The following is a 21,855-nucleotide window of genomic DNA, read 5'->3' as shown; positions in this document are numbered from 1 at the left end:
ATGTAAACTCTTGGAAGGTAGAGATTGTCTTGTTTGCTTTTAGCAGTATCCCTAACTTGTAGCATGATGCTTGACACATAGTTAAGTGCTAAATAAATACCCTACCTCCTTCACTCACTCACTCACTCACTCACTGCCTTCCTTCTTCCCTTGTTCCTTCCCATCTTCCCTTCCTTCCTCCCCCTTTCCCTTCCTCCCTCCTTTCTTTTTCTTTCTCCCTTACTACCTCCCTTCTTTCTCCCTTCCTTCATTCCTTCCTTATTCCTTCTCTCTCTTCCTTTCTTTCTCCCTTATTCCTTTCTTTCTTTTTTCTTTCCTTCATTCCTCTTTCCCTTCTTCCCTCTCCTTCATTCCTTTCTTCCTCCCTCCTTCCTTTCTTCTTTCTTCCCTTTTTACCTTCATTCTTTCCTTTTTCCTATTTGTTATCTGTCTATGTCTGTACTGGCCACCTTTTGAGATGAAGGCAGAGTGGATCCTATAACTTGAGTTCTTTATATCTTTCTTTTTCTTGTTTTGCTGTACTTTTGCAAGTGTTTAAAAGTTAGCAGAATTGATGAATATCATTTCTCTGGACTGCAATATTTTGAAAACTCTCATTTCCAAAATATTTCAGAACTTGTCATATTCAATCACAAATTACTCAGTGGGCAAAGAAGTATTATATCACCCTCAAGAGAAGGCTTTTTGTTCTCAACATAATTCAGGTAACTTTAATTTTTAAAAATGAAAGAGTCAAAGACTTACTTTGTGTGGTATTGATTAGAATCTGCAGCTCTGTTTTGTCCTCTGGTTTCAGCTCCTCATTTATTTCTATATATGTTTGTTGTGAATCCAGAATGTCATTAGCTCCTGTGGAAAAGGAAAATTTGACACCATCCCACCCACCCACCAAAAAAATTTTAATAAAGAGAAAATAAGTCACTGTTGTTGACAAGCATTTTGATAAATGATGTTAGTATTAGTAAGTAAAGAAAAGTCACTTACCTCTTTGGACAGAAAAAAGAACAGTTACAGGCTGTGGAGTATCTTCTGCAGCTGGGGCAACAGACTGGATGGCAATGTTGGGATAGAATAGAGAGTCATTCATCAAAGACAAGGAATAATTCTCCAATTCTGTAGTGAGGCTACATTGATAGAAGAGAGAATATTCTTTAGATCTCCTCATGAAATTCTATGTGACTTTTACTCTAAAGTCCATAGAAGTATATTGGGGATATGCCCATTGCCTTTTTGACCAAGAGATCCCACTGCTAAGTAGACAGGCTAAGGAGGTAAAAGGAAAAAAAAGAAAGAAAGGTTTCACAAACTAGAATATTCTCAGCACCACTTTCTTATGGTAGAACTAGAAAACAAAGTCAATGCCCATACATTGGGGAATAGCTGAAGAAATTATGGTACATGAATCTATTAAAATATAATTGTACTGTGAGAAACAACAAATATGAAAAATTCAGAGAAGTATGGAAAGATTTATGTGAACTGTTGGAGAGTAAAATGACCAGAACCAGGAAAATGACATACCCAATGACTACCACAAAGTAAGCAGATATAATCAAATAAATAACCAAAACCACCAAAACTGAATACTGTGTAATTATAATGACCAAGTTTGATCCTAAAAAAGAAGATGCAAAATTCTCCTCTCTTCTTTTCTGAAGTGGTGAACTATTGGTATAGGATATTATAATTACTGTTGTAAGAGTGATGTCAAACCACCCCTTTTTGGCTTGGGTGCCTTGTCTAGGTGAGAACGCTTTTCTATTAAGTCAGTCAGAAATGAGTGTGAATTGGGGTGGTACATCTCCTTGAATCAATCAAAGCCATTGTGTGAGAGACTAGGTCCTGTCTTAAGCAATTTCTATAAAAGGATGAAGGATGTCTCAGAAATACAGGAGAGAAGAAATTGTGAATGATGTGTGGACTTGAAAGGTGTCTTGCAAACCTGACATTTCCAACATACTTCTGAGGACCACAAGGAAGACTAAGCCATGGTAGAGAAGAAATACATCAAGGAGCATCTCTGGCTATATAGGCATCTTGAAGTGAAAGACCTAGGTGGAGGGAAGTCCTAAGAAAAGGTCAGCTCTTTCCTCAATTCCCCCTCCTCATGCCTGTCTGTCTATCCACAGACACTACTATAATCTGCTGTTACATTTTCCAAAATGTCCAGGAAACCGAATTTTACCTCAACCAGAAGGAGGTCAGGAATGAACTAGAAACAGATATAAATGTAAAGTTAGGCAGATAACCCCGTCTCTGTCTAGTTATGATGAATTTTCCAAACTGGGGCTCAGAATAATTGTATATGAATTCAGAACTTTTCACCTAAAAAAACCTTCCCCAAAGCAGAAGAGGAAGGAACCAAGTGTATTTTAGGGATTACTTATTGTTGCCTAGGCTTCAAATGAGCTAATTATTGTAATAGACTGTTACACTGTCAGCCATATATGATGGATTGATTGCTTTTGATGACTTGGGTTTTTTCTCTTTCTTTTTAAAACTTTATTCTAAAGGATGGCTTGCTGATGAGAAAATGAAAGGAATATGAAAATGATATAAAAACAAAAGACATTAATAAAAATATTTCAAATGTTTGCTGTTGTTATTCAGTCCTGTACAACTTTTCATGACCCCATTTGGGGTTTTCTCAGCAAAGATACCATTGCCCTTTCCTTCTCCAGGTCATTTTACAGAAGAGGAAACTGAGGCAAACAGGGTCAAGTGACTTGCCCAGGGTCCCACAAGTAAAAATCTGAGTCTGGATTTGAACTCATGTCTTTCTGACTCTAGTTCTAGCACTCTATCCACTGCACCATCTAGCTGCCTCCTTTAAATGTTTATGTCTAGCTTAAAAATGGAAAGACACTTGGGGTAGGCTTTATTGCAGTAGAAGATTTGAAGTGAGTAATTAGATTTGGAGACATAGAATCTGAGTTCAAATCCCACTGCTACTTACTACCTATGTAGCCTTCAACAAGTCACTTAGACAAAGCAGCAGGGTATAAGAAAAAGAGTACTGAACTTGGAGGACTGAGCTTAGATTCACTGGAACCGAGTCTCAATCCTGGTCCTTGCCATTCTTTATTTGTGTGACCATGGGCAGGTCACTTAACCTTCTAGGCCTCATTCTCCTCAACTATAAAATGAAGAGATTGTCTTAGATGGCCTCTGAGGCCCCTTCCAGGTCTAACTTTATGATGTTATGCTCCTTTGGCTTATATTCTTAAATAGCTTGTGGGATCAGAACAACAAAAACCTTCACATGACAGCAGTGTGAACAAGACCACCTAAAACACACATTGGTATCATGCCAGTTTTGGGCAGCTAGGTGGCTCAGTGGATATCACCAGGCCCAGAGTCAGGAATATTCATCTTCCTGAGTTCAATTTCAGCCTCAGATATTTATTAGCTGTGTGACCCTGGGCAAGTCACTTAACCCTGCTTGCCTCTGTTTCCTCATCCATAAAATGAGCTGTAAAAAGAAATGGCAAACCACTCCAGTATCTTTGCCAAGAAATCCCTGAATGGGATTGTGAAGAGTCAGACATGACGGAAACAATTCAACAACAAAGATATCACACCAATTTGCTTTCTTGACTGAAGTCTCACTCTAAAACAGAAGAACCTAGATTGGAAAGTGAGGAGAGCATAGAGTCTTTCAGGAACCAGCGTCCATGGCTCGATATGGAAGGCAGAATGAAGCTTCATTTTGGGGGTAAATAAATGGATGAAAACTGAATGGGTTATTAGGCCTCTTGAAGAGGATTTGTAGACCATATTATGGTGACTAACTAATGAGTCTCCCAAAAGAAAGTTACAATGACTGTGCTGTTCTTCATAATTAAAAAAAAAAAAGATAGCGCCGTCAATAGGTCCTACACTTTAACGTTTTTTTCCTAACAGTTGGGAAAGATTTGTGCTAATCTTCCCTTATGAGAAATGGCAAGGTTTTTAGTCAGATAGGTTCCAAAGTAGTTAGAGTCCTGGACCTGGAGGCAGGAAGACCTTACTAGCTGGGTGACTCTGAGCAAGTCATTTGACCACTATCTCCCTCAATTTGCTTATTTGTAAAATGGGGATAATAATAGCACTTACCTCCTATGGTTGTTGTGGGGATCAAATAAGATGATAATTGTAAAATGCTTTGCAAACCTTAATATACTATAGAAATGCTAAGTATTGTTGTTGTTGTTCTTCTACACTGAACAAAAGAATGTTAATGGAAAATATTTGATGTTCATATTAGCAGGATTAATATTGATTTAGCAATTTAATTTGTAAACACAATTATAATCAGTTGAGGTTTCTAGGTGGCCCAGTGGATAGAGTACTGAAGGAATTGGGAACTCCTGGGTTCCAATACCCTCTCAGATACTTCCTAAGCTGTATGACCCTGAGCAGATCATTTAACCTCTCTGTACGTCAGTTTTCTCATCTATAAAATGGAGATATTAATAGCACCTACCTCACAGGGCTATCGTGAGAATCAAACGAAATAATATATGTAAAGTCCTTAAAGCACTATATAAATATTAGCTATTAATATGCTATCATTGGTTATTAATATTTTAGTTATTAATGTTAAAAGGTAATTGAAATTATTTTATATTAGTTATTAATATTTTCAGCTTCATCAGAACATAGAACAGTTGTGCAATACTGCTAATTAAATACATCACATTTCACTTCTGCTCTGTCACTCTCCAATCAAACAGTCTCTCTGAGCCCAGAAATGTCTCTCTTCTCAATAGACTGATTCTCCAAATCTGACTTTAAAGAACTAGTGCTGGACCTAAGGGGAGGAGAGAGTAGAATTTTGGATGATGGAAAGTGATTTTGGAAATTTTGGCTGATGTGATGAAGGAAAAGATGAGGTGCCATCCCCCAGGACCTAGGCTTTCCCAATGCCTACTGCTGGGCATTGTGTGGGAGACAGGGAATTTTGTGGAAGAATTTTATATGGAAAAGCAGGTTGAACAAAGGGTTTCTCATGATCTCAAGTTTACCCTCTGCCTCAGCCTGGTCAGTAGAATTTCTTTTTTTTTCCTTCAGTTTTGGATGGCACCCAAGTGCTGAATCATTGTATGTTGTGCAAGATTTGGTTCTGCCAGTTCCAGACAAATAATTCAACTTCATGTAGAGAATGTTGCTCTGGGCTGAGTCTGTGAGGCATCAACACAAGCCAAAGTCATATAGCCAAAAGGACCCCAGCCCACTCTACAGAGATTTTATCAACCCACTCCCTGTTAGAAGCATAAAGCATCCCCCACTTATCCCTTCCTAGTGCCTTAATTTTTTTTGTTACAATTTGGTGCTCCAATCAGTGTTCCCACAATTCTTGAACTTCACAGTCAGCAGTGTGTCCCTCACTTTAGTCAACCTAAGGCTGATAGTGCCATCTGCCAGTTTTATCTCCACATCAACACTTTCTCCCCGTTTTCCTGGGCTCCTTCATACCCATATCCTCTGTGAGGAAGGGGGATGGGGTTCAGGGGAAAGAGAAGACCTCACATTTTCCTCCTCCTTCCCAACGTTTTCATCCAGTCCTCCAAAATAGCATCGTACCTTCTAGGTGGATTTAAATGGGAGTTTACCATAAAACATTGTGGTCAAATTATTCAAAGGGATGACAGTACAATAACAGATGGAAATGATAAAGCACGTAAATATAAAGTGAATAAAGTGAAAATAAAGTGGGAACGATAGCGTGACGTAAAATTTGGACACCATCTCAAAGTATGGAGATGTCATGTACTAGATAAGGACATGTAGAGCTAGGTCACATACTTAAGCCAGGCACAGACTTATTCGTGAATCTTTGCTTGGAATTCTGGTTGGATTGTTTGTATTTTTTTCTTAGAATTTTAGTGTCTATTGGGCACTTAGCCCCTAATGTCATGCTGTATTCCATTGTGGTTTTGATAAGGGTCTCTGAGGTCTCTTCCAGTTCTATATCTATGATCCTATGATTTTCATGGGTACACAGAGTTATATTCTGTTATGTAGCTGGTACATACCTTGAAGGTCTCTTCTAGTTATAAATCCATAATCCTATGATCCTATGTATTAAGGATGAATAAAACTACTAAAGAATATAGAAGAAATACGGGAAGGAGCATTCCTTTTCACACTGGCCTAGGGATTTTTGCAAGTGCAAAACACAGAACTAATGTGAGGTCAGTACAGGGGCCTGAAGCTTGAGATGAGGGAGTTGGGGGGAGGGGAATACCTTGCAGACTAACCAACAACCACTGCAGTAAATGATTTGGATAGGAGGTAGCACAGCATAATGAAAAGAACACTAGATCTAGAATCAAAGGACCTGAGTTCAAACCCCACCTCTGATGTTGACTACATGTGTGATCTTGGATAAGCCACCTGGGGGAACTTCAATTTCCACATTTGTAAAATACAGGCTTTGGATAAGATTGCTTCTGAGGTCCCTTCCATATCTAGATCTGTGATGCTGCTGTCATGGCAACAAAGTGGGGAATAAAAAGGGGATGGGGTCACTCATCTCCAGTCTTTGGTCCTTCCAGTTGGGCAAGTCTAGTAGAGCTTGCAAGGTCAGGACTAGAAGCAGTTTGCATAATTTCTAGACCACCAGAGTTACAAGGACTATGTTTGCCTCTATAGGCATATAGGTTTGCTCCTCTGGGGCCACAAAGCCAATTGTACATGATAGAAAACCAACTGGAAACCAAGGCTTTCAATCTATAGTTCACTACTCCAACCAATTTCATGAAGCTATGGGAGAAATGAAGCAATTTTTGTTAATGTTTTAATATTGGCAATAAACAAATAAATACATGAATTAATAAAGAATGAATGAATGAATTGTGCACCATTGTTTTGTTTCTAAATTGTAACTATTCTTACCTTCCAAAGCTGCCAGCATGTTGGAAAACACTTTCTTCAGCATCTAGAAGTTGGCTTACTGTGGCTACTGCAATTTTCTTTGCCTGATAAAGAGAAAGGAACAAAAGTTCACAGAATCAATTGATCATTCAATGAACCTTAAAGAGACTAAGAAACTTCTTTCTAAATGTATGTGAGAAGGCAGGTGTAAATACAGAAATCTGGTTGAAGTAACAGTAAAGAGGCAGAAAGGGGGCATTATGGACAGAACCTGATACCACTCTGCTCACAGGTGAATTAATGCTTTTTTGTGGGGTACCGTCACAATGTGGGACGGTATACAAAACGGGGAGGGCTAGTATTGAGGGGAAGGTGACCCCTGCGGTCTAAGAAAGAGAAGGGCCTATGAGGGCAGGAGTGAAGAGGAAAGGTTAAGAAAGGGTAAGAAAGCTCCTTGCTTTTGAAGATGGAAGGGGATTCAATTGATTAACTCCCCTATGAGTGAAGAGAAATGGTCCATGAAGGGAAGTGGAGACTTTGCATTGGGTGTGGCCTGGGCAATTTGGTACTTGAAATACCTACTCCTTCTACCTCAGAAGGGAGTTATTTGGAATTCCTGGGGGCAACTGGCACCTGGGGAAGTGGAAGACAGTGAACCCAGGAAGGAGATTTTGAGGCAAAATGGGGGAATAAAGGTAACTAGGTGAGGGTACAGATGATTGGTAGGCTGCATAATCAGGGATGTGATGGGAGAGAGGCCCTACCATGGGCAGTGTCCTCTCTGACACCTGCAATAACTGGTGATGTTCTGGGAGTGAAGTGCAATGGAAAAGAGGAATCTATTGCTCTGTAAAGCAGTGGCAGAAACTGCCTAGAAGGGAGAACCAAGAATTGATCTCTGGGAAGCTTTAACTGCATGAGGAATCCAGAGGGAAAAAAGAGACCAGATAATTATAAGGTCATCAATCAGAGAATGAGGGTCTAGAGCAGACAGAGAGGATAGATAATGAAGACAATGAGACAAATCTTTTGTGGAAAGAGGAGCAAAAAAATGAAATTTAAAAAATTAATAAACAGAACTAATTGAAGGGAAGAAGAGGAAAGGGGAATTTACTTAACTGAGCAAAAAAAAGGAAAGTAAATATTATATGACCAGATTAAAAAAAGAGAAAAAAAGAAACTAATAAGCAAAAGTCTAAAGGAAAAGGGGTAGCAAATGAGAGGAGAGGATCAGAGGTGAGGGGAAGAGAGCCAGTGGGAATAGGACCATCTTAAGAAAATTAATGTAAAGTAACTGAAGGAACATAATACTGTAGAGTAGAAGAGGAAAAAATCGTAACTTGAAAAAAATTATTAGAGACAGATGGAAGAAAACATTAATGTAAACCTCATAACTTTAGAGGTAAACACACATTTCACATGTATTGATCAGTCGTGCTGATATTTTTTCCTCTCTAAAAAATACTGTTTGTTATGGGGGATGGTTCTCGGGGAAGGGAAGATATATTTAGGATAATTGTGATGATGTAAGAAATAGAAGATATCAGTAAAAACATTTTAAAATAATTACATAGTTCAATAAGCATTTATTAATCACCTAGTGTGTGCTAGACATTGAGAACTTCTTGTTGTTCAGTCATGTCCTGACTCTTCATGACCTCATTGTAGCTTTACATGGCAAAGATTCTGGAGTGGTTCGCCATTTCTTTCTCCAGGTCATTTTACAAATGAGGAAACTGAGGCAAGCAGGATTAAGTGACTTGCCCAGGGTCACATAGCTAAGAAGTGTCTGAGGCCAGATTTGAACACTGGAAGATGAGTTTTCCTGACTTCAGACCCAACGCCACCTAGCTGCTGTTGGACAATGAGTCCACAAAGCCCAAATTCAATGAAACAGACTCTATCCTCAAGGAACTTACAATCTCTTTGTTTTGTTTTTTTTTTAAATTTTTAAAAATTTTTATTTATTTATTTATTTTTTTTTTAATTTTTAATTAAATTTCATTTTATTTTTACAAAGTTCCTTCTCTCTATTCTACTCCTCTCGTTGAAAGACCAAAAAAAAACTGTACAACATGTACAGTCAAGCAAAACAAATTTTCATCCAAAATATACACTTCTTAATCTGCAGTGAGTCCCTCATGTCTCTGTCAGCTAGTCAGTAGCAGCTTACAGTATTTTGGAGAATTTATATGTAAGTTCTGGAAGGGGGAGGGGAGGTGGTGATTTAAGGATATACATATATACATTCATATATACAAATATAAACATATATGCTTTTTATCAACTATCATCTAACTATGCTATACTATATGGAGGCACCTCCGTCTCACAGTGGATAGAGAGCTAGACCTGGAATCAGCAAGACATGAGTTCAACTCCAGTCTCAGACGCTTACTAGCTACGTGACCCTGAGCAAATCACTGAAACTCCCTCTGCCTCAGTTTTCTCAGTAATAATAGCACTTAATTCCCAGAGTTGTTTTGAGGACCAAATGAGATAATATTTCACATTAAAGTGCTTTTACACTTTTTTTACACCTTAAAGTGCTATGTAAAAGATAGCTTTTTATATACATACATAAAATATACACGTATACTGTGTATAAGCACATGAAGCCTAGTGACTTTTTAGCACCTCTATATCAAATAAAACCCTTACTTTCCTAGTTTTCTAGCACCTTACATCCCTATCCCGCCCCCACATATCTGCCATCCAGTGACATTAGCCTCCTTGCTGTTCCTTGAATGAGATACTCCACCTCCTGAATCTGGCATTTTCATTCACCTGTGTCTAGTTTCCCCCTCCCTCCTGACTTCCCAGGCTCCTTTCAGTTCCAGATTAAATCTCAGCTTCATAGGAAATGTTTTCAGATCCCCCTTATTTCCAGGGCATTGCCTCTGTTGATTATCTCCTATTTGTCCTGTATACATCCTCTTTTTACATAGTTGATGGTGTGGTGTCCCCCCATAAGACTGTAAGCTTCTCAAGACTGCAAACTGTCTTTGCCTTTCTTTGTACCCCAGCACTTAATACAGTGCCTGGCACATAGTAAGAACTTAACGAATATTTATTGACTGACTATCTATATACACACAAACTCACATAATAGTAATTAAGAGAAAGCAGCTTCATGAGGCAAGGAGTACTAATAACTGGGGGAATCAGAAAGGGTTTCCAGAGGTCAAAGGACAGAGGACTGTTGTTAAGTACCTGAATAGAGATGATGGTACCTAGGCAATATATTTGATGCTCCATTTTCTGATAGCTAAAGCAAAGAGGAGAATATGTGGGTTGGGTCACATATTTAGCAAAATAAAAACACATTTTCAGTGACATAAACCTTTCCCAGTCCTAGATCATGGAACAAAGTGTGGGTTCTATTTCTGTTTGTGGAATCCTGGGAGTCTCACCTCAGGTACTGCATTCCTGGATGCGTTAAAAATCTGTTGCACCACAATGGCAGCAAATGAGATGTCCTGAGCAGTCAATATGCTTGCATCAGAGGTTAAAAGCAGGGCTTCAGAAGAAATCTCCAAAGAATTTTCTGTAATATTTTCCACCTGTTTAAAACAAAATGAAACAAAATTTTTCCCTATTTCACACAGTTATGTATATATAGCTGCACAATCTTTTGAAGAATGGGTTTGCTTGAGGCTGCCTTTTACCACCAAGTATTCTAGTACTCCTCATTATTCTAGTCAATCGATCAATCTTAGTAAGTGCCTGCTATATGCCCGGCACAAACAAGACACTCCATCTCTTGGCTCCTGGCATTTTCTCTGACTCTCCCCTATGCCTGGAATGCTCTCCCTTCTCATCTCCTTCTACTGGCTTCCTTTGGCTTTCTTTAAATTCCAGATAAAATCTCATTTTCTACAGGAAGCTTTTCCTAGCCCCCCTTAATTCTAGTATCTTCCCTCTCAATTATTTTCTATTTTTCCTATCTGTGCAGCTTGCTGGTATAGATTTGTTTATTTGCTGTCTCCTTCCATTAGACTGTGAACTCCTTGAGGCCAGGACTATCTTTTGCCTCTTTTTGTATCCCCAGTGCACAGTGCCTGGCACGTATTGCTGTTGCTCAGTCCTTTTTCAGTTGTGTCCAACCCATAACCCCTTTGGGGGTTTTCTTGGCAGAGATACTGGAGTGGTTTGCCATTTCCTTCTCTGGCTCATTTTACAGATGAGGAAACTGAGGTAAACAGGGCCAAGTGACTTGCCCAGGGTCACACAGCTCTAGGAAGTATCTGAGATCAAATTTGAACTCAGGTCCTCTGATACCAGTCCTGGGGCTATATCCCCTGTCCATCTGGCTGCCTCATGACACACAGCAGGTGTTTAATACATGTTTATTGGTTGATTGATTGGTCCTAGGAACACGGATTTTTAAACTCGAAAAGACCTTAAGGATTATCTGGTTCAATCCATTCATTACAGATAAGGAAACTGAGACCCAGATAGGTTAAGTAGGGAAGATTATCCAAGATCACACAGGTGGTAAGTGATAGAGTTGAATCCAGCAATCTTTTTATAATACTACACTGCCTCCCAAAGGTCAAAGTTGGCAAAACACATACAAATTAGAAACTTTTCCCAACATTTTGGGACTTTTTCAAAAATAAGATAGTTCTGGAAGGTGGGAGGTTGGACTAGAAGACCTTTGAAAGCTCCCTTCAGCTCTGTAACCTGTGGTCTACAGATAAAAAGAAGTCAATAAAATAGTTAATTTAATAAAGTTTAACATAAGCATTCTGTGTCCTTTAATTCCAGTTAAATGGCAACACAGTTTCAAAAAACAAGGCCAAATCCGGCCTCAGACACTCGACACTAGCTGTGTGACCCTGGGCAAGTCACTTTAACCCTAATTGCCTCACCAAAAAGCAAAAAAGAAAAAAGGGGGAAAAAAGAATGTAAGGTCCTTGAGGGCAGGCATTGTCTTTCCTCCTGCTTGTTTTCCCTTCACTTAGCACCGTGCTTAGAACATAGTAAGTGCTTAACAAATGCTTGTTGACTTGCAAGTTTGACTTAAAGGTGAAGGTGTCAGTGACTCCAAGTCTCAGAATTTGGGAATTACAACTAACTCGAAATTTGTGATTATCTAACTTATTGACCTCAGGCATCATGACATAATGGGAAAAAAATGTTAGATTTTGATCCTGAGTTTGAATTCTGTCCTTATGACTTACTACTTTTGAGATCTTAAGAAGTCACTCTCTGGGTCTCAGTTTCCTTAATTATAAAATGAATTGATTGGATTAGACCAGGGGTGGGAACCTTGGGTGTGGCCTTTTGACTGAGTCCAACTTTTGCAGAACAAATCCTCTAATTAAGGAGATTTGTTCTGTGAAGTTCAGATTCAGTCAAAGAGTCTCACTTGAGGACCTAGAGGGCCACAGGTGGCCTCCAGGCCACAGGTTCCCCACCCCTGGGTCCTTCTAGCACTAATGGTCTGGATCAATCTCTTCATTTTTAAAGATGGAGAAACAAAGGTAAAGCAAGTTTCACATGGTCTCACAGCTAACCAATGACAGAACTGAGACAGGAATATGGGTCTCATAACCTAAAGTTACATGCTTTTTCTTCTGAGGCGATGTTTCAATATCTACAGCATGCATGTGTTTTATAGGAAGACACAGATAAATTCGGTATTGTTTAATCCAAAGGAATGCATCTGGATGGAGGATATACTTTTAGTCACAGAGGCCATTCTGCATTACAAATATCTTCCCTTCCCCCCCATTTCCCAGTGGAACAGACTACTGAGTTAGGAGGTGGTGATTTTCCCAATCATAGGAAAGACTGGAGGGCTGTTTTTATTGGGGGCATAGTACAAGGCTTCCTATTCAACTAGGAGTCGTGCTAAATAATACATGAGATTCTAGGATTCTTATCACAAGAGCAACCCTCGGGGTTAGCTGTAATCTATCCATCTTGGGTCTCTCAGCACAGTGTCCCAATGTCTCATTGGAGTCTATAGGTTGCTAACAGATTGTGGAGAGCTTTGGATGCCAGGCAAAGGATTCTGAACTTCATTCAATGGGCAATAATGGGCCATTGTGGGGTTTTGAGCAGATAAGTAGCATGCCCAACTTATGCAAATCTGACCACTATGTGAAGGGGAGTCTTGGAAAGCATAGGGTATGGAGACCTTTTTGGAAGTCTCTAATTGCCCATGTTGGGGCAGCTAGATGGAGTAGTGGATAGACTGCCAGGCCTGGAGTTAGAAAGACTCATTTTCCTGAGTTCAAATCCAGCCTCAGATACTTCCTAGCTTTGTGACCTTGGGCAAGTCACTTAACCTTGTTTGCCTCAGTTTACCTATCTGTAAAATGAGCTGGAGAAGGAAATGGCAGACCACTCCACTATCTTTTACATAGCACTTTAAGGTGTAAAAAACAAAACCAAACCCTGAATGGAGTCACAAAGAGTCAGATATAACTAAAAATGACTGAACAATGACAATTTCCCATGTGACTTGTATTACAGTGGCAGAACAAACAGATAAAGGGAAAAAAATTCAAGAAATATTATGGAGATAGACTCAGCCATGCCCTTCAGAGACCCTTTCAGGAGTTGGGCCTTAATGGAAATTTTTAAGAAAGATAGCTCACAAATTAATAATTTATTAATATACTGTATAATATTAATTTCTCTCTATAGATAATGTTAACTTGTGGTTTTCTAAGTCACTATGCAACCCACACCAATGAAATCAAAAGTCTGTCTTCTCCCCACCCCCCAAAAAAAAACCCAATTTAAAAAATGAAGCTGAAGCCATGGGAATGAATGAGATGATGTAAGGAAGAGGGCTGAGGACAGAGTCTTGGGCAACACTAGACAGAGAATCTTAAGGGATGGGAAAGAGAATGAAAAGAAGTAGTTGAAGCAGTAGGAGGAGAACCAAAAGAATGTGGGTTCATGGTAGCCAGGAAGCAGCGATCAATTGTGTCAAACGTTGCATAGAGTCAAGAAGAATGAAGAGAATGAAAAGAAAGGCTTCTGGATTTAGCAATCATCTACAGGTCATTGGTGACCAGTAAAAGAGCAGCTTCTGTAGAGTGATGGAGATGGAAACCACATTGCAAAAGGTTGAAGGAAATAGTAGATGGCAAAGAAGTATTGTTCTTGAATAGGAACACTGTTTTCAGGTAGTTGGAAGGAAGGAAGGAAGAGAGGAAACAAGCATTTCTATAACACCTACTATGTGCCAGGCAGTGTGCTAAGGACTTTACATAAGGCAAACTGAGACTCCAGGCCCAGCTCTTCATCTCCTGCTTCAAGAATGATAAGCATGGAAAGAAGGAAAGGACAGCTCAATCTGGGTCCTGAAGAAGGTTGGAAGTTATGAGATCAAAGTCAATGGGAAGGCTTTTAAGAAGCTAGAAGGGACTCCAACCCCAACTCCAATGCAGTGTTCTGAGGTCAAGTTCAGTGTTCTTTCAGCTAAACCACTTTGTCTCTATCACCATGCAGAAGTATTGCTTTTGCCAAGCACTAGCTCTGCTAAGGGAACTAGATGCCACTGCCTTAAGGAGTGGCTGGGCCTAAGATTTGTAACCCATGTCACTGGTGCCATGGAGGTCGCTAATTGTAGCCTATTACTCCCCAGTTCTACACTCTTCTTTTCCTTTCAACTCTCCTTATTCTTTCTTTCTTTGTCTTCCCCCATTTTCCCTTCTACCCCATTAATGTTTAATCTGGTTAAATAGGCTACTGATTTCTGATTGGGAGTGGGGAAAGGGTGGCACAAAAGCTCCTTGGAGGCAAAAATTATGTTTTATTTATTTATCACAGTGCCTTGCACATTGCAATGGTCTTGGGCTTGGAGTTAGATGAGAGTTTAAATTATGTTTTGGACACTTTCTAGCTGTGTGACTCTGGGCAAGTCACAACTTCTCAGCCTCCGATTCCTCAGCTGTAAAATGGAAATAACAATAGCACCTACCTCCCAGGACTGTTGTGAGGATCAAACAAGATAATATTTGTAAAGTGCTTTATAAACCTTAAAGCACTATATGTTGTTGTTGTGTTGTTAAGTTCTGGGGGGGGGGTTGGCTTTTTTTTAATTTTTTTTTTTGAGCAATTGGGGTTAAGTGACTTGCCCAAGGTCGCACAGCTGTTAAGTATCAAGGGTTTGGTCTGATTTGAACTCAGGTCCTCCTGACTTCAAGTCCAGTGCTCTATCCACTGCACCACCTAGCTGCCCCTAAGTTGTTTTTCAATTGTGTTCGACTCTCCATTACCCTATTTGGGGTTTTCTTATCAAAGATACTAAAGCGTTTTGTCATTTCCTTCTCCAAGCTCATTTTACAGATGAGGAAAATGAGGCAAACAGGTTTAAGTAACTTGTCCAAGGTCAAACAGCTAGGAAGTGTCAGTGACCAGGTTTGATGAGTCTTCCTGACTTCAGGCCCAGCTCTATCCACTGCACCACCTAACTGCCCTTAAAGTGCCATATAAATACTAGCCATTATTATTATTTAGTACGGAAAAGAAGATAAGCTCTTGGAAATGATGATGGCCTATGCAGGGGTGGGGAACCTGCAGCCTTGAGGCCACATGCAGCCCTCTAGGCCCTCAAGTGTGGTCCTTTGACTGAATCCAAACTTCACAGAATAAATTCCCTTAATAAAAGGATCTGTTCTGTAAAACTTGGACTCAGTCAAAAGGCTGCACCCAAGGACCTAGGCCACATGTGGCCTTGAGGCTTCAGGTTCCCCGTCCCTGGATGATGAAATGGTATCAGAGATTCAAAGCAAGCAGATATAGAAAGGGAGAAGAAAAAAAGAAGAATGAATGGTGTGGGAAATGATTTATTTAGACCCCTGGTTAGTACAATTCAGTTGAGTTTGATTCCATGGGGGAAGTGATTATTATTGCTATACTTCTCCTCTGATAATAGTTAGTCAATCTAATGAATCCACTTGCTTAACCAATGCCTGACAAATAAATGACCAAGCCCAGTGTGGTAGAGATAACTCAACAGCGTGGGAAGTCCCCTGGCTATCTTTTATTGTACCTTCACCCTTGTTATTTCTTTGTTAGAGAAATGGCCCTATGGCATTGGCCAACAGGTCCAATGAGTACTTGACCAACGGATGACCCTATCTTCACATTGCAGGATCTGCCTTCCAATCTCTTCTCCAATCTATTGCCAACATGGGGCCAACAAAAGATCATCAGCTCTGCCCGTATTTTGATATCCTCTACCAGATAATTTATCACAAGCATGAATAATATTACTTTCCTTTAAATATTGTTCTATTTCATGAGTACCAGCAGAGGACTTGGTCAGTCCATTGTGGGGTCCAAAATTATCCAGTCTACAAAAAAGAAACTGAGGGAGAGCTCTGCGCCAATAGCACTTTATTAAGGGTCTATGGCCCCCTTTAATGAAGTGGACCTTAGATCATCCTCATGATCTGAAATGCTCCCTTTCCTTAAAGTCTTAGTTTTATAGTGCTTGCTACCCAGATGATACAGAAGAGGAGAAGCAAAACACAGAGTTGAATTGGTTGATAGACCTATTTCTTAAACTTCCAGGAGAACCTTCAATTCATGCTTGAGATAAATTATCTGGTAGAGGATATCCAAATATGGGCAGAGCTGATGATCTTTTGTTGTCCTACTTCTTTTACATGGTGGGAGTGGGGGGAGGGTCCACCAAACAGTAAGCACTTGATAAATGCTTGTTTCCTGCCTGCCTTCCAGTGCCAACATCAAATCTGAACTAAAAGAGTGTCAGCCTGACTCATGCTTACCCTTAGTAGATATATGTGATGGAAGTAGGTTAGATTAGGTGGCCTCCAGCTCTCTGTTTCTACAATTCTATCATTTTTAGACATTCATTGTAACATGTCATTTTCAGTTACAATAAAAGGTGTGTTGTTGTGGAGGATGTGCAGTCCTACAACATTTAAATGGGCCTCTGTTAAATCCTCACAAACAAAAATAAAAAGTGTTCATTCCAAAGATCCTTCTCTGGCCCTAAGTTCAGTGATGGGGTGGCCTAACTTTACTTGTCCTCATTGTGAGCCTCGGGTAGCCTCCCACTATCTCCCGAGGTACCCATCAGACACGGCATGAGACATACCTGAGCCGCCAGCATCTCCAGGTTTTGATCACAGTTCACTTTTGAAGCATTTTCTAAGATTATGTCACCATAAACAGTCATGTTGCAAAACCTAGTTGCCTTTGGGAAGCCTGCTTTAATGAAAAGAAAAATAATACAATTAGTCCCCTATTAAAATCTTATGATGATCCCTTATCCAGGTGGGGAGACAACCATGGATTCTTGAAATTTTGCTGCAGAGCACAAACTTTGATAGGGTGCACTAAGAAAGAAGCTTTTGTCATCTGAGGGCCAGGCTAGCTTCCTTCTTTCCTTCTTTTCTTTCTTCCTTTCTCCCTCCCTTCCTTCTTCCCTTCCATCTTGCTTGACTTCTCTCTTTCATCTTTCTCTTTCTCTTTCCTTCCTTCCCTCTTTCCTTCTCTTTTTGCCTTCTTTCTTATCTTCTCTCTTACTCTTCTCTTTTTTCCTTCCTTCCTTTTGCTTTCTCTCTTCTCTTCCTTCTTTCCTTCCTTCCTCTTTCTCTCACTCTCTCTCTTCCTCTTTCTCTCTCTCTCTCTCTCTCTCTCTCTCTCTCTCTCTCTCTCTCTCTCTCTCTCTCTCTCTCTCTCTCTCTCTCTCACTCTCTCTCTCCTCTCTCTCTCTCCTTCTATCTTTCATCTCCTCATTTTGCCCAGGCCAAAGGTACAAAAGCTATTCATGGGCTCAATCCCCCTACTGATCAACACAGGAGTTTTGACATGTTCCATCTCCAACCTGGGCCAATTTGCCTCTTCTTAGGCAACCTTGACCCCTCTTCCCTAGGGGGCTCACCATGTTAATGCCCAAAGTACAAAAACCTGATCAGCATAGCTCACAACAGCTCAGAATTCCTTGAGCTCAGGAGATCTGCCAGCCCTAGCTTTCCCGTTAGCTGAGATAACAGGCATGTGCCACCACATTCAGCCACCCTAGCTAATTTCAAAGAGAATCAGCACCAAAAGGTTGGCCATCAGGAGATGACTTATCTTGCAGAGGCTGCAGTAAATTCTGTAGGGCCCAATTGGGTCCACCAATGCCAAGTGACTCCTTTATCCTCAAAGATCTCTGGGTACAATTGCTTCTTTCTTGGAAGATCATAGGATGACAGATTTGGAGATGGAAGGGACCTCCCAAGGCATCTGGTCTGACTCCTTCAGTTTACAGTTGAGGAAACAGCTGAGAGATGTCCCAGACCACACAGGCATTAAGGAACAGATCCAGCATTTGAACCCAGGTTTTCTCATTCCAAATCCAGCCATCTTGGCATTGCCCCTCCATGTAAAACCACCGACATCGATAACTTATACCAGTTAATTGTGAGTGTCTAGTTATTAGTACCCTAGTATCTAAATCCCCTGGATGTTTGAACTCCCTCAGTCCCAAGAACTTCATCAATCACCCTTGAAGGCTCTTGGATGTCAAGCGTACTGCTAGGCTTTCAGGCAGCATTGCTCCCTTCTATAAAAACTGCAGCCCTCAGGAGTTAGGGGGCTTCCCACGCTGCTGAGCCCCAGGATGCTGCCGTTGCTAACTGAAGAGAAGGGGCTTGGAGGAGGCACGTTGTGAGGACAACGACATCGATAATGACAGCTCAGTGTTACAGTAGACAGAGCCCTGGGCCTGCAGTCAAGAAGTCCTGAGTTTGAATATGGCCTCAGACGCTTATTACCCGTATGACCCAAGGCAAGTCACTTTATCTCTGTTTGCCTCAGTTTCCTCAACTATGAATGGAGATGATAATCACACTACCTCCCAGGGCTGTTGTGAGGATCAAATGAGAAAATATTTATGAAGCATGTAGCACAGTACCTGGCATAGGGTAGATCCTATATAAATGTTAAGATACCAGGACCCACAGAGACACCTGTATCACTTCTGGCTCTAATCTAGAAAGGAGGTCAGGAAGACCAATTAGAAGGCTGTTTCAATAATCTAATTGAGAGGTGATGAAGGCATGAACTTAGATTATCAAGACAGCCTTCTAATTGGTCTTCCTGACCTCCTGTCTCTTCACTCCAATCTATCCTACACACTGTTGCCAAAATGCGTTTCCTCAAGCACAGATCTAACCACTTGCCTCCTTTAATCAATCAATTGCAGTGGCTTCCTATTGCCCCAAGGATCAAATATGTTTTTTTCTAAAATCACCAAATACAGTAGTATTCCATCACAATCATATACCATAACTTGTTCAGCGATTTCCCAATTAATGGGCATCACTGCAATTTCCAGTTCTTTGCTACCACACAGAGAGCTGTTATAAACATTTTAGAACATATAGGTTCTCTTCATTTTTCCCTAATTATCTTCAGAAATAGGCCAAGTAGTGGCATTGCTGGGTCAAAGGGTATAGGTAGTTTAATAACTCTCTGGGCATAATTCCATATTGCTCTACTAAATGGTTGGATCAGTTTACAATTTTACCAACAATGAATCAGTGTCCCAATTTTTCCCTATCCCCTCCAACATTTGTCACTTTCCCCTTCTATCATTTTAGCAGTCTGGTAGATATAAAATGACATCTCAAGATTGTTTTAATTTTCATTTCTCTAATCAATAATGATTTAGAGCATTTTTATATGACTACAAATTGTTTTGATTTCTTCATTGGAAAGCTACCTATTCATGTCCTTTAACCGTTTATCAATTGAGGAATGACTTGCATTCTTATAGATTTGACAAAGTTCTTTATATATTAGAGATATGAGGCCTTTATCTGAGAATCTGTCTACAAAATTTTTTCCCAGTTTTCTGTAGTGCTTCTGATCTTGGTTACATTTGTTTTATTTGTACAAAACCTTTTTAATTAAAAAATTTGTTCTTAATGAATTATTTGATAGACTGTTATAGTATCTTTGCCAATACTTTATTTAGTATTTTTGCATCAACATTCCTCAGTGATTTTGTTTTGTAGTTTTCTTTCTTTGTTTTGTCCTAGGTCTAGGTTTGGGCAACAGTACCTTATTTGCCTTACTAAAGGAGTTTTGTGATAACCTTTATTCTCACTTTTGAAAAACAATTCATGTAAAACGGTGACTGTATAATAGAATTACTTGTAAATCTGGTCCTGAAGCTTTAAAAGTAAAAAAGTTCATTTATGGTCTACTTATTTTTCCTGAAGTTAGTTCCTTTAGGTTATTCATCTCTTATTTTATTAAATTGAGTATTTTATATTCTTGTAGTTATTCACCCATTTCATTTGAGTTTTCAATTTTGCTAACATATCATTGGGCACAGTAACTTCCATTAATTACCTGTTCATTAATAACATGTTTATTAGGCTAATTATCTAATTCATTCAACTAATGAATAATTTATTCATTATTAATTTTCCCTTTTCTCTTTTTTATTTTGGTGATTTGATTCTCTCTCACTGTATATCTCTCCCAATTTAGTAATTTAGCTAATACTTATTAATTTTATTGGTCTTCAAATCATAGCTCTTTGTTTTGTTTATTGGTTCAAATGATAGTGTTTACAACATGTAAACAAGGAGCCATCAATCATTTTAAGCATTAGAGTCTTCTTTGTCTTGTTAAAAGGAAGTCAAAAGCATTGCCCAACTTGGAGGGCAAGAATAGCAGTTCTGATGTTAGTGAAGAATCATTACTTTGGCTCAAGTTTTCTTTCATTTGGGTTGGGTTTTTTGTTTAAAAATTCATTCTGATCTTCATTTTACTCTTTTCAAGGTTTTGTGTTTTAACCGGGCCATTCTATTCCTCGGGTATCCCACTGTTAAAGTGAGATTTTCCATTGAATCTCCCAGTTGTCAGGTCTCCTTCTTTGTCTTTTTTGTGTTCTTCTTTCTATATTCTTAGGTCCATGTATATACACACCAGATCTTTTTTATGTCTTTTGTTGAGTTGGGTTGTTTTTAACTGCTTTGAAGGCCTTCATTCTCTTCTAGAGGGAGATCTGGCTGTTGTCATCTTGCTCTTTCCTTTGGAGATTTATTTTGATTTTCTTTTAATCTGTAGTAGGTTTAAATTGAACTGGTGGTTCTTTTTTTTTCTTGCTCCTTTATTAATCTTTCTAACAACTTTGTGGTGAGATTTTCCCTGAAATGAAACGATTGTTTCTCTCTCTCTCTCTCTCTCTCTCTCTCTCTCTCTCTCTCTCTCTCTCTCTCTCTCTCTCTCATTTACTTATCTGATGAACTTATTGCTGTTTTCAGGTGATGATAAGGAACTTAGACAAGTCACCCATCATTGTGAAGATTATTTTGGCAGCTGGATGGAGGATGATTTGAAAGAGGGAAAGACTGGAAGCAGGGAAGTAAATTTGTATGTAAGCTAATATAATAGTTCAGGAAAGAAATGATAAAGGCCTGAACTAATGTAACAGACATCTGAGCTAATAAAATGGGTCAGTCGTGAGAGATATTTTAGAGGTAGAATCCATAGGGCATAACAATTGGATGGATATGGGGAGCAGTGGCTATGGTGAAGGAGAGGGAGGAGTCAAAAACAACTCCAAGGTAATGAACCTGGCTACCTGGGAGGATAGTTGTGGCCTCAATGGGAATAGAAGAAAGTTTAGGAGGAAGAGTAGGAATTCTGCTTTAAACCTGTTTGAGGTGCCTATAGAATATTCAGGTGCAAATATCCAGGAAGAAGTGGACAATGTGACACTGAAGGGTAGGAGAAAAGATGCAGACTGGATAGAAAGTTTGAGGAACCACTTGCATATCACTGATAATTTAACCCATGGTAGCTGATGAAATAATCAAGGGAGAGAGGATCAAAGGTTCTCAACCTGAGATCTGTGAACTCATTTTTTTTATTTGATGACTGTATTTTAGTATAATTTTATTTCCTTTGTAATCCTATGTATTTTATTTTAAACATTTAAAAATACTATTCTGAGAAGTGTTCCATAGACTTCACCAAACTTCCTGAAGCATGACA

At 39.5% G+C, this 21,855-nt stretch overlaps 1 protein-coding gene across 1 annotated transcript in view; it reads right to left on the bottom strand.

The window, feature by feature from the left end:
- The window catches only part of ADGRG7 (adhesion G protein-coupled receptor G7), an 82,640-nt gene that overhangs the window by 36,920 nt on the left and 23,865 nt on the right, over window positions 1-21,855 (bottom strand). The window contains exons 4-8 of the mRNA XM_020999959.2: window positions 16,952-17,064; window positions 10,272-10,421; window positions 6,880-6,962; window positions 985-1,124; window positions 745-849 (exon numbers count right to left, since the gene is read on the bottom strand). Of these exons, the coding sequence (XP_020855618.1) occupies window positions 745-849; window positions 985-1,124; window positions 6,880-6,962; window positions 10,272-10,421; window positions 16,952-17,064 (591 nt within the window). The remainder of the gene's footprint in view (window positions 1-744; window positions 850-984; window positions 1,125-6,879; window positions 6,963-10,271; window positions 10,422-16,951; window positions 17,065-21,855) is intronic.

This window comes from Phascolarctos cinereus, unplaced genomic scaffold, assembly GCF_003287225.1.
Source record: "Phascolarctos cinereus isolate Bilbo 61053 unplaced genomic scaffold, phaCin_HiC Scaffold_726;HRSCAF=1367, whole genome shotgun sequence".
Lineage (NCBI taxonomy): Eukaryota > Metazoa > Chordata > Mammalia > Diprotodontia > Phascolarctidae > Phascolarctos > Phascolarctos cinereus.
The sequence above is the reverse complement of the archived record's forward strand: the minus strand, read 5'-3'. Positions and strand labels throughout refer to the sequence as shown.